General features: G+C 37.5%; 4 protein-coding genes across 8 annotated transcripts; all 4 read right to left on the bottom strand.

Annotated features, from left to right (window-relative positions):
* Positions 1-1,155: 1,155 nt before the first annotated feature.
* LOC111803940 (polyubiquitin) lies at positions 1,156-2,887 on the bottom strand. Its single transcript, XM_023688563.1, has 2 exons — positions 2,823-2,887; positions 1,156-2,493 (listed from the first exon to the last, which is right to left on the bottom strand). Exon 2 carries the CDS (start codon positions 2,491-2,493, stop codon positions 1,348-1,350), a length of 1,146 nt encoding a protein of 381 aa, XP_023544331.1. The 5' UTR covers positions 2,823-2,887; the 3' UTR covers positions 1,156-1,347.
* A 1,556-nt stretch (positions 2,888-4,443) lies between these two features.
* Positions 4,444-5,259, bottom strand: LOC111803047 (biquitin domain-containing protein 7SL RNA1-like). The gene is made up of 2 exons (XM_023687299.1): positions 4,778-5,259; positions 4,444-4,717 (listed from the first exon to the last, which is right to left on the bottom strand). The coding sequence occupies exons 1-2, from the start codon at positions 5,257-5,259 to the stop codon at positions 4,444-4,446; spliced, it is 756 nt and encodes a 251-aa protein (XP_023543067.1).
* A 1,115-nt stretch (positions 5,260-6,374) lies between these two features.
* LOC111804046 (tyrosyl-DNA phosphodiesterase 1) lies at positions 6,375-12,249 on the bottom strand. Of its 3 annotated transcripts, XM_023688716.1 has the most exons (16): positions 11,956-12,248; positions 11,678-11,857; positions 11,349-11,573; positions 11,015-11,209; positions 10,743-10,803; positions 10,317-10,393; positions 9,985-10,242; positions 9,735-9,824; positions 9,488-9,622; positions 9,131-9,280; positions 7,824-7,927; positions 7,531-7,584; positions 7,330-7,420; positions 7,028-7,102; positions 6,773-6,920; positions 6,375-6,695 (listed from the first exon to the last, which is right to left on the bottom strand). In XM_023688716.1, the coding sequence occupies exons 1-16, from the start codon at positions 11,968-11,970 to the stop codon at positions 6,607-6,609; spliced, it is 1,947 nt and encodes a 648-aa protein (XP_023544484.1). In that variant the 5' UTR covers positions 11,971-12,248; the 3' UTR covers positions 6,375-6,606. The 3 variants fall into 3 exon arrangements, with proteins under 3 accessions (XP_023544484.1, XP_023544485.1, XP_023544483.1); XM_023688717.1 differs by having other exon boundaries at positions 7,330-7,390; positions 11,678-12,249; XM_023688715.1 differs by having other exon boundaries at positions 11,678-12,248.
* Positions 12,250-13,166: 917 nt separating this feature from the next.
* LOC111804055 lies at positions 13,167-15,014 on the bottom strand. Of its 3 annotated transcripts, none has more exons than XM_023688733.1 (5): positions 14,629-15,014; positions 14,332-14,490; positions 14,002-14,101; positions 13,593-13,770; positions 13,167-13,374 (listed from the first exon to the last, which is right to left on the bottom strand). In XM_023688733.1, exons 1-5 carry the CDS (start codon positions 14,653-14,655, stop codon positions 13,293-13,295), a joined length of 546 nt encoding a protein of 181 aa, XP_023544501.1. In that variant the 5' UTR covers positions 14,656-15,014; the 3' UTR covers positions 13,167-13,292. The 3 variants fall into 3 exon arrangements, with proteins under 3 accessions (XP_023544501.1, XP_023544500.1, XP_023544499.1); XM_023688732.1 differs by having other exon boundaries at positions 13,593-13,782; XM_023688731.1 differs by having other exon boundaries at positions 13,593-13,791.
* Positions 15,015-18,427: the final 3,413 nt, after the last annotated feature.

Here is an 18,427-nt window from a genome sequence, read left to right on the forward strand (position 1 = left end):
TTTCAGCCCGTCCTTCGCTGTGCTTACTGTCTCATTTGAATGGATCTTTGAAATTTGGATGAACGCTCGCCTTTATTGTGACATATGCAAGTGTCACAAGGGCCAAGGGTCGCCCCTTGTCGGTCTTGCGTGGGGTCACAACCTACTTTCTTTCAATGAAATTGTGGCACTCTCTTCCACTTAATCTAGTCGTTGTCCTCGATGACTTTCCTGAGGGCACACAATTGTATCGTTGATTGTGACATTCTCTCCGACTTAATCTCTGCATCGTCTAGATGACGACCCGAATATTAGACTGGTTGTTCGCTTGACCTGCTGACTTGTTCGTGTTTTTAGAATGAATATCGGAACCTTCCTCGGTCTCTGAGACTTGGAGCATAAGCACACAACAAAACACAACTTGCCCAATGGTTGTGTGCTATCCTTCCATGGGCTTAACTTCATCCACTTTTCGAACTCGACTCAGGACTTACCTGGCAAAAACTAGCATCGGCACTCCTCGCCTGAGCTAGGGGAGCGCGCCCTAAACATAGCCATCATGACCCAAACTGTCGTATTCTCTGTATCGCCTAGAAATCTATTTCACGATATTCTCGTTATTATGGTCGCATGTCATTAAATTATTTTGTATTGCTTTCCACGGTATAAATTATTTACGCAGCATTTTTACCAAACTCTCGAAATATTAATTAAATAATTAGATGAACAATAAAATGGTCATTGAACCATCATTGTTATAAAATAAGTCCGAGACGAATGGAGACGAAGAAATGCTTCTTAATCAGCAAAATTGGGAAATTCTAAGATAGTTCCCACTTCTGAAAAGTGGAGTGTCTCAGACGAACTTTCATGTGTCTCACTCGGTTGAACCAGAAATCTTGTAATTGGAATTCCACCAAATGAAACCTCATGATTCCTGATTTAATATTATCTCTGCTCTCTTCTTCTGCGCCTGTTTGAGAACAAAAATTTGCAGAATCGAACTATTCGTCAACAGTGTGCTTAGCTTTATTTATTAAAATTCAGCAACCTCTAGCTTGCTGATGTTATGGCCAAGGCGTTGCCTTCCCCCACGGTGGTTTCAGAGTCCTCAAGCCTTTCTCACGGTCTTACCGAAGGATCATTCACTTGCAGGGGATCATAATTCAGTGAATATACCACAATGCAATGCACAATTCGGAAGTTCATTTCATTGGAAACAAGTACACAATCCATATAAACACAAACACAACATTTTGAGAATTCGATTTTATTTGACAGCAACAATAAGGCCTACTGGCCGCTGTTTAACATATTAGAAAGCATTCAAGAAGAGAAGCACAATGCCCAAACCAACAACAACACCGTCTAAAAACCACCACGGAGACGCAGGACGAGGTGAAGAGTGGACTCCTTCTGAATGTTGTAATCAGCGAGGGTCCTTCCATCCTCCAGCTGCTTCCCTGCGAAGATCAGCCTCTGCTGATCCGGAGGGATGCCCTCCTTGTCCTGAATTTTCGCTTTCACATTATCAATCGTGTCAGAGCTCTCCACCTCCAAGGTGATGGTCTTCCCAGTCAAGGTCTTCACGAAGATCTGCATCCCACCCCTGAGACGGAGCACCAAGTGTAAGGTTGACTCCTTCTGGATGTTGTAGTCAGCCAGAGTCCTTCCATCTTCCAGCTGTTTTCCGGCGAAGATCAGCCTCTGCTGGTCTGGTGGGATTCCCTCCTTGTCTTGGATCTTAGCCTTGACGTTGTCAATGGTGTCCGAACTCTCCACCTCTAGGGTGATGGTCTTGCCGGTCAACGTCTTGACGAAAATCTGCATACCACCACGAAGACGCAACACAAGGTGGAGGGTCGACTCCTTCTGGATATTATAATCGGCAAGGGTACGACCATCCTCTAGTTGCTTCCCGGCGAAAATAAGCCTTTGTTGGTCAGGGGGGATCCCCTCCTTGTCCTGGATCTTGGCCTTCACATTGTCGATGGTATCAGAGGATTCGACCTCGAGTGTGATGGTTTTACCAGTCAGGGTCTTGACGAAGATTTGCATACCACCACGAAGACGGAGTACCAGGTGGAGAGTCGACTCCTTCTGGATGTTGTAGTCGGCCAAGGTACGGCCATCCTCAAGTTGCTTTCCGGCAAAGATAAGACGCTGCTGGTCCGGGGGAATGCCTTCCTTATCCTGGATTTTCGCCTTCACGTTGTCAATGGTATCAGACGACTCGACCTCAAGCGTAATGGTCTTGCCGGTCAGTGTCTTGACGAAAATTTGCATGCCACCACGAAGACGGAGGACCAGGTGAAGGGTCGACTCCTTCTGGATGTTGTAGTCGGCCAAGGTACGGCCATCTTCGAGTTGCTTGCCGGCGAAGATCAGACGTTGCTGATCCGGAGGAATTCCTTCCTTATCCTGGATCTTCGCCTTCACGTTGTCGATCGTATCAGAAGACTCGACCTCAAGGGTGATGGTCTTGCCGGTTAGGGTTTTAACGAAGATTTGCATCTGCCAGAACGAAAACAAGAAATTAAGAACTCCTTCCCCTAAAATCACAAGAACCATACAGTAGCTAAAGCCTAGAGAAAAATAGCACTGAATCGGAACCCTAAAACGTCTCAATCCACCAATTACAATCGTATAATGAATCGTTCAGACTCCCGATATCGCGTAAAGACTTAAGATCGGCAGACCAAAAAGAACAAACAATAGAGCAATTCACAAGAACAAAAAAACCAAAAACGCATGGGAATCAGAAGTACACAAAAAATAGGAGAATAATAAAGAATCAAGTAAAAAAGAGAGAAAAAAAAAAAGAAAAGAAAACACAGACAGACCTTGAGAGAGTTAAAAGGCGATCGATTCAAAGAACAGTTTGAGGAACGCAGAATGATAGAAAGGGTTTCGGAGGACGGTATTTATAGTTGACAACAAGAACAGTTTCGTCGGTGCGGTAAAATAGTACCATTCAATGGATGACACGTGTAATGCAAGCTACAGAAATAAACGGGAGATAGAGGGAAGCGATAAGAACGGGGACCAGAGTGCAAATACCACGTCATTACCTTATTTATTTATTTATTTATTCAAAAGCGGGGTCGTTGAAATATTATATTTTTTCCAAAATAATTAGCCTCTTAGAAAACAAATTAATTAGGTATGATTTAATTTAATTAAATCTATCCATGACCATTATATAATTATATTAAATCTATTTAGTGGGAACTTAACTTATGCGACCACAGATTTGAATTCAATGAAAGTGGACCCGTCCGGTGCGTGATGAGGCGTATTGAATTATTAATTTATTTTCTTTAATGTGACAAGTAATCTGTAAGCATTGGTTATATTAAATTAATAATCATAGTTAGGGATACTTAAAACAATAATTCAATTTTGGGATGATAGGGGATTGCTTTGGTTGCCCAACCACTTTCATATTTCAACCTCTTTAACCACTTTTTTTTCTCTCTTTTTTTTAAATATAAATAGTTTTTTTTTAAATATAAATAGTAAAAGGTGTGGATGGTGAGATCCTACCTCTCAAATCTATTAGGATCAGTTAAAGAAACATCAAAGAAGAGACTGAAACATCAAAGAAGAGACTGAAACATCAAAGAAGAGACTGTTGGCCCTCCTGGAGGGCTTGTGATGAAAGGAAACCTCTCCCTATTCTCCTGAGGGCTTCTTGTTATTGCTTCTACCCATATTCCTCGAGGGCTTATGATGAAAGGAAGTCTCCCCTATTCCCCGAGGACTTGCCTCCCCTATTCCCCGAGGACTTATGATGAAATGAAGCCTCCCCTATTCCCCGAGGGCTTATGATGAAAGGAAGCCTCCCCTATTCCCCGAGGGCTTATGATGAAAGGAAGCCTCTCCCTATTCCCCGAGGGCTTATGGTGAAAGGAAACCTCTCCCAGGAAGAGAGGTTTCATAAAAATCTATCCGAGGACAAGACAAGAACAATAAAGCGGTGGATCTGGACGGTTAGAAAGAGGAATTATATTAATTATAATCCCTATTTGTTTGATAGGGTTACTAAGGAGTTCCTTCCAAACTCTTGCTATGTAGGTGTGTGTATACAGGTTGGTATTATTCCCTCCCAACTAGGGTTTCTGCTGTAACTAAACACAGAAGCAGAAGTGTCCAAACAATTGCCACCAGCCTTCCATGGCTGCCCTCTTCTGCCATTAAACCCCATACACGAAATTTCTTTTATACTTCAATGCATTCCTTTATGGGTATACCACAAACCCATCTGTCTTCCAAAATTAACGTCATATTGAATCAGAAACATCAAACTACAAGTATGTGTGTATTATTTACGAATCTCAATTTTTTCAGAACAAAAAAGGAAAATCAAAACCCTAAAGAACAGTCTCAAAAAACTAGACTAACTCCAGAAAAGATAGGGAGCAAAAAAGAAAAGGGTGGTGATACCTACTAATCTGAGGGTCATTAAGATCCGCCAGAAACGCTGCCATTGAAGATCTCAATTGTATCGCCCTGGGCCACACCATGCCAACGGAAGGACCGGTCTTCGTCCATAACATCGCGGTCATAAATGAAAAAGAAACCCTCCGGTGGCAGATGAAAATGTAGTCTCTGCTGTAGCTTTTGCAGCTCTTTCTTTAATTCCCCCACGTTATCGGTTGGGTTCACTTCCATTGGTATCTTTGAGTTCCCAAATTTCGGTTGCACCATTACTTTCAACTTGTTCTTCGACGACCCACTCGTTGCCACCGTCCCAGCCGCTGCTGTTGTTGTCGACGGCTGTGGCGGCGGCGGCGGCGTTGTCATCCCGGGCGCAGCGGTCGAAACCGTAGGCGACGGCCGTAAACAAACCTCAACTTCGGAATTCTCCGACATCTCGCTGTCACGCAAGGAACGTTGATCCTGTAACTCAGTAGTGGAGGCGTTGGATTGGAGCATGATCCCGTTGATGGGGCCCACAGAGTTGATGTCGTGGATCCTCTGTTTGAGGCGCCCGATTGAATGGTTCGGGTCGATTTGGGGTTGGGATTGGGGTTGGGATTGGGAATTGTTTTGGGATTCGGAAGCTACGAGGAGTTGAATGCGAGAATGCTGGAGGATTTCGCAGAATTCAACGTCGCGGTCGTCTTGGAGGACGTGGCCATTGAAGATTAGGGTTTGTTTGGGGATGGGGATATGGTGATATTTTTGAATCTTCTCTTTGATTTCCAAAACGGTATCGAAGAAACCAACTTCAATGGCGAAGGCCTCTCCTTTCTCAGGTACGAACAACACATCCATTATTGGGCGGCCGGATCAAAACCGCCGATTAATGGATGTTTTGTTAGATAATTTGGTTGGGTTTTGATTGGTGTTGTTGGAAGTAATTTGGGGTTTCTGGTGTTTTGGGGGGAACAGAGTGAGAGGGGGAAGGGTGTGATCATCAGTGGACTCTCATGCTCATGCTAATGCTAATGCTAATGCTAATGCTAATGCTAATGCTAATATGGCAATGCCGATCGCAATCTTGGCGGTTTTATAACTGTCAACCCGTGATTCTTGTTGGGACTGACACTTAGTTATGCCACTTCCTTCTCTTTTTAGAAACCCCTAATATTTCTTCCTAATATAATTTTCAATTTTTTGGTTTTGCTTTTTTCAACATAATTATTTTCAACCAATTTTTTTATTTATTTATTAAATTCTGATTATTTTATTAATAATTTTTTATAAAAATTTAATTTGATTCAAGAACAAATTATTATCTTAAAAGGTTATTTATTAGATCTTTCGTTTTTTATTAGATCAAATTATTATTTTAAAAGATTGTTTAATAGATCAAATTATTATTTTAAAAGATTGTTTAATAGATCTTCCACCCGCGAGTATTGATTTTTAAAAAAATTTGAATCTTAAGTTACTCATTAAAAAAATATTTTTGATACTCGAGTAGAAGTAGAAGAGAAGCACATCAATATGTCACCTTCATTTTACTAAATAAACACAAAAACTCCAATAAGTTACTTAAAATTAAAAAAATATATATAAAATATATTTTATTCAACTCAAATATTCTAAATTTATTTCTCAATTCACATTCATGTAGATACGACAGAACCCAAAAGAAGATAGATAATGTTTCTGTCAGTGTTGATAATTATATATATATATATTTTAGTTGGTTCTGTTTAAGGTTCATAAAAATGATCTTCACTCTACTCATCTCCTAATTTGTGCCAATAAGGCTAAATCTCAATAATATAATTTGATCAATAATGTCATATTTCCATGGATGATTCGATTTATGTGCTTTTATATGGTAAGTTTGCAATAGTCTTGCTTGTATCAGACTACGATGGTTCCATCCCATGTAGTCGTGGTGATTCAAAGTTCTAATCTTTTGAACAACGATAAAATGTCACTGAAAAAGAAGCAAGGGAGAAAATTCCATAAAAAAATTTGTTCACTAGGATACATGGAGTTGATACAAGAATATCATGAAGCCGACTGTCTAATTAACAACTCTTCCTGCTTCCAACTTTCCCACCCTTTTCTAAGCATGAGTGTGATGTAAATTAGTTCGTGCAACGAACTTCCAGAGAGATAATAAGATGAAAAAGAACAGTGGGAAAGAGGATACCAAGAGTCCTAGGAAGCATAAAGTTGAACTTGACGTGGCCAAACCGCACCTTGGACATCTTTTTGGGTATACCTACGATCCCAAGACCAGGGAACATCTGATAGGATTGAAACAAATCAGAATATGTAATAAATAAGGTATGTCGCAACCATGAAGGAATGAGTATTGTCTGACCTTGAGGGCCATATGGCTGAGGAGGGAGTTCATAAGGTAAAGGCAATTGAATTACTTCAGACAACGATTCTCTTTTCCTGTTTTCTTGCCAAGCCAATGTCACCAGTTCTGTTTTCTCTTCTAAGTTTTCTGATGGTCTTGACTTGTTCTAAACGTAAATTGAGTAAGAAAAAAAAAACACTGTTTCATTTCTTCCCTTGTGAAGATTTTGTATGCATTCCAAGTACTTATTCAAGAACCAGGTTTTGGAATTACCTGTGCTGAACCTCCACTCTTGGTACAAGAAAAACTGTAATCGGGCCTTTTTTGAGGAAGAAAGAGCACCCCAAGCTGAAATGTTTTTTTTTAAGACAAAAAACATTTTAACCTCCGAAAATGATGGTCATAAGATGAGTGAATCCATTGGGTTATCTATCACTAAGGATTTAATGAATTCTTAACCAACGAAAACTCATCCATCATGGAGTCAACTGCACATGCCCATCTTAATAAAAGAAACGATGATATGTAAATCTAGAAATGTGCAACTAGACCCATCTCTCGCATTACAGACGTACCTCGTAAGAACGAATCATTAGCTGAGAATTGTTCTTCTGAAGTGCTCCCCAGGCAGCTTTGCTGAGGTTAGATGATGTTAGAACTAACCAACTGTTAACAATAAACTCGTTTAAGTCTCATGTCTTCATATTTACACCAAAATTCCACTTAAAATTAACAATTAATAGAGGAGAATTAATTAGTCTGGTATGAAGTCTTACGCTAGTTTCTGACCATTATAACGAGCAAATGTCTTTATGTGCGGCATTGCATGACTGCAGCACAGAAAAAGTATGAATGCTCTGATCAAAATCCTCATAGCATAGAGAAGATACTCTTCTGAGACGGGAAGCCAGCCTCGAGATGATTTAGTTTTTTTGAGTTGGTGTTTGATAATATCATGAGCAAATGCTTTGTAAAAGAAGCTGAAGTATCAGGAATATTTTTGCTGAAACAATATTTAAAAATTTGCGAGTCTAAGACTAATAATATATATGAAGAAAGATATGCTAACCATCGGCCACTATGGTATGATTTCCATTTCGCCCAATATTTTCTCAAAAATCCCTTCTCCACATTCTTTAATGGACTGGGAATGGCGTTTCCAGCAGCATAACCCTATCAAAGGGAAATGAAGTAGTTTGAGCAAAGAGTGAGCTGAACACTGTGCTATAAAATGTACATCTTCCCAAAATAAGTTGGAGATATATGCCACAATAGTCATCCAAGTTAGCTCGACTAAGAAATCAGAGGAAAAATACAAATTTGTTACTCTCTGGACAGCTTCGAAAAATAAAAAACAAAACAAAGAAAACAGGAGTCCGTTTGCATCATTACGCTGGAATTCTAGATGAAGCATCATCGGCCAATTATCAGGGAAAATGCATTCAAAAGCTGCTGGATAAATATAATTCTAGAAGGGAGAGGCCTCGTGTTAGCTTTCATGATGATCGCGGGATTTGGCACTGATCTCCACTATTTTTCTCTCTCCTCCACAAGAAAATGTTTACAACTGCTTCTGTTCCATCTTCATTTAGGGGCTTTCTTTCTAATACCTTTCATTGAGGGAGGACATTGTCTGATAAGAAAGCTACAAATATGTCCTCATTATATTGTCAGTATGGCTTGATTAGCTGTGTCTCTTTATGGAGGCACTTCTACGTTCATCTTTCATAATAGAAAGAGTTTTTGGATGATTGGAAAACAAATCCAGTAAGGATATTTGAATCGCATGGATGCAAAGAATTGGAGCTATCAATTTCGTATCTTGGAAAATTCTCTAATCAGTGTGGTATCTTGAGGTTGAAGATAAATTTTATTTTGCCCAGAAGTTGATTTGGTCAAATTGGTAATATTGAGAAATACCCAAAAACAAAGGAGTTTAATCACTTGGGCGAGTTCTTTTTCAATCAGCAAGTGAGTTAAGGTTTTAAAGGGGTGAATAAACTATTGCCATTTGGATTTATTTTTGTTCGGATGAATTTTCATTTTCGATCAGAGTATATTTGAAACATAGAAAGAAGCAGGTTTTGATGAATTTCCCCGGGGTTGTCCTGTTTTTTGTGCAGTCCATACTTTCTGGTTTTCTTACAGGGGTTACTTAGCCCCCAAGCCTTCTTGGTAATGGTAAGTGTTTGGAATTTTGCAACAATCCTAGGTTCTGAGTTTGAGTTTCAGGGGGTCTGTCAGAGCTAGCATTTGGGCGTGCAAGGGTTTAGTGGGGTGAGGTACTATTATCACAGTTAACAAAAACAAATTGGAGGGGGAAGAAAGAAGAAAACATCATAGAGAGGTTTCAAATGATAACCTATTCAGTAGTACCTCCAGAGAGCATCTGACATCTTCCACAGTAGGCCATACTATTAGTGGTTCCCCAAGACCAAGAGGTGTTTTATCAGCTGAGGAACCTGATGATAGTGATGCTGCAAACTCGGCCATCCATTTTTCATCCAACGATCCGAGGGAGGAGAACTAGAATATGGCACAAAAGATGGGCACATGAGCATAAGAATTTTTATTTATTATCTTTGAAATAAATTCCAAGACCTGTAAGATTAATGGAAACCGCACTGCATAGCAGGAGAAATATGGTTTTGCACAAAATAGAATGTACCACTATGAGTGTCTGGTCCATTAACAAAAACTCATTTCTATTAACTAGTGAGGTTAGTAATTTACCTGGTAAACAAGAGGAGATCGCTTAAACTCTTTATCAAAAACACATTCCTGGAGAACAGAACGTAGCTTCATATGGCCCCACTTCTTTAAATGGCGACCCGTATGATATCCAGGTACAGAAGCGATCAATCTAACCTGAAATCAAGTATGCTCCATAATATAATAGATTAGTCAAAAAGATCAAAATAAACACCAAAAGATGATCCTGGAAATGGAACAATACAAACTTAGGTAATTGATCAAGTACCGCTGCATTACTATAATCAAACTTTCTGAAAAACGATGGATTGATATTGAAGTTTCCAAGTGCTGGAAAATTAGCAGGAAATTCTGGCCACTGCAAATAATTAAGAGAAAAAAGATTAAGCATTCCAATTTTCAATATGGACGATATGCTGAAGAAGAAGAACCATCCTACAGCAACTTAGTCTTATCTCAACAGTAGTAAGCACATATCTAACTATTTTCACGCTTTTTCTTAGTAACTATGTGTGTACCTTCAAAGCACTAAGATAGTCAACCAAGTCATCTTCAAATGCGCATCCTCTTGTAGAGGAATTTTGATCTTTCCAAGGGAAATCTTGCATCCATAAACCTTGGCTTTTGTTGTTCCAATCAACATAGATTAGATTTGCGGTGTGTACAACTATTCTTATTCCTCGAGGATAGACAAGAAATATTGCTTTTGAATGGTGAGTCCCAAACGATATGGGTAGTGGTGGTTTGTGCAAAATCCAATTTGCAGGCTTCTTCCTCTATGATCCATATAACCCAACGGTTAAATTCTGCCCACTTAAATGTAAATTTAGTTTAAATTAAAACAGTCTACCTTCATATGATCCAGTGTTCCATCACCCTCGCCATGAAAAACCAGCACGTGAGGGACTTTTGCAAGAGTGGGACATGCTGCACCAAATACAGTACAAAAAAACATATGGTAAGGACAAAACTAAATGAATCACAACAAATTAGTAGGTGAAGTCAGGTAACAACTGACTGGCTTAAAATTAAAAATGCTTGTAAAACCAGAAGCAATAATGACAAAACTAGATTCAGAAACTGCTTATCTGATGAATGGCCGAATGCAATAAAAACATGAATATCATATAGGCCTAGATAATAAGCTGTCTGTGTACACATTACTCAAATTACACTGACCAACTTCGATGAACCAGGAGGAAGTTCATAAATATGAAGCATAAAACATGCAAAAAAAAATTCACTTGCAAAGAGAGGGAGGGAGAGTTGAGCTCACCAGGTATTAACCAATCAATATCCACCATGTAATTTGACAGGACGGCAAAGAGAATGTCTCCCTGAGAAATAAAAACCAAATTTTCAATGCAAACTAAAATTAACTATATAGAATATACACAACAAACTGAAAAACAATTTCACAACAGGGAATAGAACAAAATAGAGTATATGAAACTTAACAAAATATAATAATTAATTCAGTTGCACAGTAGCTGCCATTTGTGATAAAACTCAATCAATAAAAGGAAGATTAAAAATGCCTCTAACTACCTGTATAACATCACTAATCCTCACACATGATGTATTAGCCCATGGTGGCAGGCCTTTAACACTCAAAAGTCTGAAAGTCATGGGCAATTTGTCGTCGGGAACATGAAAATTGCGAATGGCCTCCACGCTATTATCTTTCTTCGACTGCGAGATCCCAGTTTGTTGATTCTCCAAAGGGCCTCCCATTTCAACTCTCTACACAAGTGTATAGCGACATCAAAAAAGAAGGGAAGATGAAGAATCTTCAATTCCCCAACGATCCAAATTGAAAATTATAATACATTGAAAAGAAAACAATCAATTAAAGCAAAAATTAACAACTCTTTGACAATACTTTAGCCTTTCTCTCAGAAATTGTATCATCCACCAATTTTCGAACTCTCTTCTGTCCCAAATCCTCAGAATCGGGCCTTGTATTGGGACAATGAGCTGCATACTTGAAAAGATAATGGCCGGGAATCAGTTCTATAACCTCCCCGTCCCGGAGTATCACACTTTCACGAGGACCAAGTTTCTTTCTACCATCACCAGAATTAATAACAACTGGATTTGCACCTTCCTACAATTAGAACAAATAAATCTTCACGCGATTACGCCATATGCAAACCTACATCAAATTATATCAACAAAACTTGGTATCAGGTGAGGGAAGTTGTAGGCTACCACAAGTAGTTTAGCAGAACCGTCAGTGGAGGTGGTAAGAGTGATATGCTTGCGGCTGATCCTCTTATCAGAAACGAGAACGTTGCTACGGCCGATGATATTAGGGCCCTGAGAGAGGGGTATCTTTAGCTCCGAATTACCTTCCTCTAGATTTTTATCAAGTGGAACCAAATACCCAACCTTCTTCCCGGAGAAGAACATAGAAAAGTAATTAGAGAAAACAAATAACACAAAATAGTAAGAGTAAATAATCCCAGTGTAAGCTGAGAAGTCAGGACCTGGAAGCGAGCCATTGCCGAGCAGGGAGACCGTTTTAGAGTGAGAGGAGAAGGGCTTGATGAAGGCAAAGGTGAAATAAGCTGATGGTGGCGATGCTTAAAGGAGAGAGGCCAGAACGGAGAAGAGGAATACTGCAAAATCTGTCGGAATGGCGATGAAAATGGGGGGTTTTGCCGGCGTCGTAACCCGATGAATGACGGAATTTGTTGTTAGTGCTGAAGCGGTCGACGGACTGAATACATGCGGCCGTGGCTAGACTCTCACTCAAACGCACCGTTTTGGGCCTGGTCCTGCGTTTGCCATCTCTTTCTCCAATATTATTTTTCGCTAAATTAATTAATAAAAAAAAAAATTACAGTTCATTCTCTATTTTGCCTTAAAAAAAATATGATTGAATTTCAAAAGTCGTTATCTTTATTTTTTTTTTAAATGTTTAAAAAATACTTTCAATTTTCAAGAGGAAGCTTTTTTAAAAACTAAAAAGACACTTACAAATTTTTTCAAGAATTAAAAAATACATTTTAGTATTAATTTTAAAAAAATATCCCTCAAGCAACTTTTAAAAAAAAAATCATAAAAATTGAAAGGTATTAATAAAATAAAAAAAAATTAAAATTTAAAAGTATTTTTCCAGTCATAATTAATTTTCTTAAAAAATTAACTATAATTTTTTTTTTCAGATTTTTTTTCGAACATTTTAGAATATTATTAAAACTTTAAAAATTTGAACGTTTTTATTTATTTATTTAGAGAATAACTTTCACAAGTATTTTTTTTATTATTATTTTTCCATTTTATCAAGTATCAAATTTAGAGAAGTATTCATTTTTATTCCGCCAATTTCAGTCTCCATTTTTCTTAATCTATACGATATGAATGACACAATATCTACCACTTAAAAATGTGAATATATTTTTACTCAACCAAACAAGTTAAGAATGAGAAAATAAAATTGATATCGAAAGTTCAATCTTCAATTATATTTATTTAAATAAGATACAAGATACCAACTAATACCTATCAAATAATAAAAAAAATATAAACTAATTAAATCTTGAAAATAAAATAAAATATATTACAAATGAGAAAGATAAAAATATTCTAACTCATTACCAATATCTAAAATATATTATATAATTAATATATTTTTTAAATATTAACCGATTATGAGTTCAATGACAAATATTACACGTGGTATAGAATTTCATTTCAAAACTATGATAATGTCAAATCATATGTTGTGATATACTATATATATATATACTATACATTTACCACGAAAAAAAAGTAAGTAAGATAAAATAAGTTACACAACAGTTTGAGCAGTTGACCTCCATCACTCCAACTCGCTCTCTCCTTCCTTCATCAGCCCACGTGAAAACGTCAAGTATATCAGCAACACAGTTCCCACGCACGACCTGCACCCATTCCTAACTATTTCACCCCTCAATTCATAGCTCTTTATTTTTTAAGATTTATTGCTGTGGGGTTTTTTGTTTTTGTTTGTTCTTGAGATAAATCCAAAATAAGAATTGACGCTCTGTTTTTTTGTTTTTGTTTTTCTTAATGAGTTGATACTGTGTCAAATCTTCATAAATAGTATGTTAAAAAAACAAAACGAAACAAACGTGCTTACAGTGTGGCGCACAACAAAAAAACCATCCTGGGGTCCAAGTACCAGCGCCAAGATTGTGGACACCGCTTCAAGCTGTTTCTTCTGAAGCTCGCCCTTCCACTGCCGACGTTGCCACCGACACCACCCACTTCTTCGCCCATCCCCACTGCTTGCTTTTCCACCGTGCTCGACCCTCCTCCTACCACACCCCCTGCTTTTACTTTAACATAAACAACACCCGACATTGTTTCATGGGGGAATTTTAAAAAAAGCATAAGAAAAAAATGTCAATCCTGTTTTGGTTTGTGGTTGATTTGTGAGAGATTCAATTAAAATATAGCTTCAATTGTTCATGTCCGTTTTTGTGTGCTGTTGAAACTTGCTAGTGTTGTGCACGTGCATTCGAAACTGGTGCTTTAATTTACTTTACCTAATGGGGAGATGGAGTCCCCTCCTGTGTCATCGCCATCACCATGACCTTGGCCCATCTTGTTTCCGCCACGTAACATTCCTTTTCTGCTAAAATTCCTCTGCAAATTTCCATAAACAAACAACCCACCGTCATCTAAACCACTTACTTCTTTTTTTTTTTCTTTTCTTTTTTAGGGAAACACAAAAAGCAATAGACTCGGCTAATTTAGAAAATGATCATGAGTTTATAATCAAATAATACTATCTCTACCAAACCTTAGAAAGCTAAAATCATAAGTGAATATCATCTATACAGAGTGGTATTGATCTAACAAGAAAAATAACTTACTATAATTCTAAAATTCCGAGAAATTTCGTTGCTGCTACTGTTGGAAAAACTGTCCATATCGATGATGAAGCTATCGAGTTTTGTTTTGTACTGAAATCTGTTTGTTTGATCGGAAACCACTGCTTCTTCTGAACCATTCTCTTCGTCACAAGTTATCACCTGAGCCAAACAACCAAAAAACACGATTCAATTTACAAGCAGTTAAAGCAAACACTAAACACACAGACGAACTCAAAAAATGCAATGGAACAGTTCGAAACCGAAAATTAGTTCAGAAAAAACAAGAAATATGCTTACCGACTTTGGATTCTCCGCCAATTCCATTGAAAAAAGAACAAGAACAAGAAAAGGAAGATGAATTGAAATTATAGTAACAGGTTCGAGAAAAACAGAGTGAACAAAGAACTCAAGAATTGAGAGGGAAATGAAATTAATCCGATAAACAACGCGGAATCGTTCTTCGTTTCTCTCCCTGTAAACTGCTACAAACTACATACCAACAAAGACGCAGAGATAACACTACGAATCCATATCTGATTGATATCGATTTTGATTTTCACTGCGATTTTCCGCAACTTGCAGATGAAGACGAATCTATTTAATCGCGGAGGAAAGAAACGAGGAAGAAGCGTCGATAAGAAACCGAGGAAAAGGGAAACAGAATGAATCGGGAAATTTGAAGAGTTCGGCGTTTGCCATTTGTCTCTAATTTATTGATAAAAATTCATTTTGTAATTTCATATTCCTTTTTACCGTTTTACCATAACTTTTTACACGGTTAATTACTATTATCGTTTAATTATATTTTATAACCGTTTAAAAATGATTTCTATAAATAAATAAAAAATATATAAAATGGGGTTAGGTTAGGAGAAATACGAAGCATATGGAATGACCGGTATTAATTCTCCTTTCTTTATTTAGTTTATATTATAAGATGGGAGATATAAAAAAAAAAACAATATTTTTAATTAAAAATAGAAAACATTAAATAAAATATAGTTATAATGTATGGTTTTTCCTTTTGTTTTCTAGAAAATACAGAACAAGAGCAGAAGTAAAGGTGGGAGTGTAAATATTTTTGTAGTATTTTTTTTTTTCTTTAAAATCGCATTTACTGCTACGTGGGCTTGGTTTTAATCTCTCAGATAGTAATGAAACTTACTCTTTTTTTTGTTTTTATTTTATTTTTATTTTATTTTTATCCATACATCCTTCAATTTTTTATTTATTAATTTGCTCAGCAATAAATTATTTATTAATAATTCATTGCACCCACCTTTGCTCTCTATAATTAACACTATAATGCATTTACTGATTCCTAATTTTGAAAATATAAAATACACACGTACTCTCTAAAATACACACGTACTCTCTAAAATATAAAATGCATTTACTGCCTTGGCTTCGGTGAGAGTATGTCTAACCCATGAAGAGGGATCGTCGCTCAGTGACGATGCTACCTTGGCTAGGGTGATAATATTTCTAACCCAAGAAGTAGAAGGGGGAAACCTAGAGCAAGGGACAAAGACGATGTTTGAAGCTGAAAGGGTCGTCACAGTGGGCGAAGGAGTCAATTTTGGCAAGAAGGGCGGTGGCGACTTGGTTGGCGAAGAGACCAGTGCGGCACCTAGATTCCAAAGGTATATCTCTGCAGAAGATCGATGGGCTTATCGAGATTCCGTATATTTTCAAAGAGAACGCTGATGAGGATCGTGAAATTAGGGTTTCTGTGAAGGATGAAGAGTTGATTGGGAAGAAAATGAGAGAGGGTATGTTGGCTAATGGAAAACCGATTGTGTTGGAAAAGGTGAGGTGAGGTTGTATGTACAAAGTATGACGAAAGGTGATTATTTGAGGGTCAATAGGGTGGAGTCGAAGAGTAATCAATCGGCTCCGCCTGCGTCAGCCATGGTGACTGTCCCTACAACGTCAAAGCCGGCAGTGGTGGTGGAGAAGAATAATAGAAGATTTAGAAGCCAAAAGAAAAGATTGGAGTTGTTAAACCGAAAGGACTATGATATCATGAGAATATTTGTTTAATCCACTCAATTTAAATTGCTTAATCCACCCCACATAAATGGTGTGAAAATTATCTATTTATAATCAAATAAATTACAGAAATATAGAAAGAGTAATAAAGGAAAAGATACCGATGAAAGGAGACAAATATCTAAATATTTATCATATAATAAAATATCAAATATGATATATATATATATATATATATATATATATATTATATATATATATATATATATATATATAATAATAAACTATCCTTTAGAATTAAAATTTTGATCATAGTAGAAAGTTATAAAAATTATATTTTTCATATAAGAAGATTGTACGGACATTTTGTCCGGGTGAGCAATTTAGTATATATAAAAATAAAAAAATTATAAACTCTGAAGATAATAAGCTAATTATCACTACATAATATAAAGTTTGGAAGTTGATTTGTCCTTATATGATAATATACCCATAATTTAATTTTTGATTAAGCAATTATTTTGGAGAAAAATTAGAGAGGGTAGCTCCGCCTTGAATACACGGTGGTTCAGATGAGTTACGACGTGGGGTTTTGATTTGAGCAACGATCCCAAAACGTGGATGCAGGAATGGGTTTCTACTATCATTTCCCAAATAGAAGTGAAGAGGAATCTATGCCATAACCCCACCGTTGCCGCTGCCGCTGCCGCTGCCTCCGCCGCCATAGACATCTTTTACCGTTTTTTTTAGAACGGTTGAGAATTTGACACGACACCATCTTTTCCATGTTGACAGGTCTGCCTTCAGTTTTTTTAAAAATTGTTCGACGGAGTAGACAGTGCTACAAGATAATAACATAACGGTCAGAAATCAGCATACCTCTGGTCTCTTTCATATCAATCTTATATTTTAATTATTTTAATTATTTTAATTTGGTAAGGTGTGATTATAATGTTTCTTAATTCAATTACCTAAAAGATAAAATTTGTGGGTATTAAATTGTTGACTAAATTGTTACTTATAGAACAAGTTTGGAAACCAGACTATTTTCTAACCTAATAAATTTCATTATTACATAAAATTACGAAACTACATGAATCTATAGTTGTGTCAGTGAAGACGTTGCGCCCTAAAAGTGGATTGTGTGATCCCAAATCGGTTGGAGAGGGAAACAAAACATTTCTTATAAGAGTGTGAAAACTTCTTTTTAGTAAACGCGTTTTAAAACTGTGAGGCTGACCGTAATACATAATAAGTCAAACACCGACAATATTTGCTAGCGGTGAACTTAGACTATTTCAAATGGTATCAAAGACAGACATTGAGTGGTGTGGCAGCTAGGACGCTTGGGTGTCGCGGTCATGCTCGTCCAATGCGTGTTGCCCATGGCCGTATGCCCATAACAAGCCAAATCCTTTATGTCTTTGCATGTTCTAGTGTTTTACTTTTGTATTTCTAGGGAGTATGACGTTTTGGAAAAATCATGTCTAGGTTTGCCAAACATGAAATGCCTCGAAATGTACTATAGGGGGATATGACTAGTTGTCAACTTCTCCCTACCAATAGTTATATACATAGAGTCGTTGTTGTTACTCTCTTGCTTGCATATATAACGTCTCTTTCAAAATCTCTCTCTGCCTTTGTTTTCTAAAACTTTCTTCTTAAACCAAGGCCAGAGGCTCGAGCATACGTCGCTTGACCGTAGACGACGTAATAACGAATTGGCTTAGCTCACTTGTCGTTGGAAAGTGAGTACCGCACAATCACAAGTTCGCTAGCATCAAGAGTGCGATTGTGACACTGGGCTTCCAAAGAAGGTAGATTGTGAGAACCCACATCGATTGGCGAGAACGCTGGCCCCAAAGGAGATTGGATTGCGAGATCGAGCGGTGTGCCAACTGGAACACTAGCTCCCAGTGGGGTGGATTGTAAGATCCCACATTGATTGACGAGAACGCTAGCTTCAAAGGGAGTTGGATTGCAAAATCGAACAGCGCACCAATTGAAACGTTGATCCCAATAGGATGGATTCTAAGATTCTATATTGACCGGCGAAAACACTAGATCTCAAACCTGAAGTTAATAATAAAGAGAATGAATTGTG

The sequence above is a fragment of the Cucurbita pepo genome, chromosome LG10, assembly GCF_002806865.2.
Source record: "Cucurbita pepo subsp. pepo cultivar mu-cu-16 chromosome LG10, ASM280686v2, whole genome shotgun sequence".
Lineage (NCBI taxonomy): Eukaryota > Viridiplantae > Streptophyta > Magnoliopsida > Cucurbitales > Cucurbitaceae > Cucurbita > Cucurbita pepo.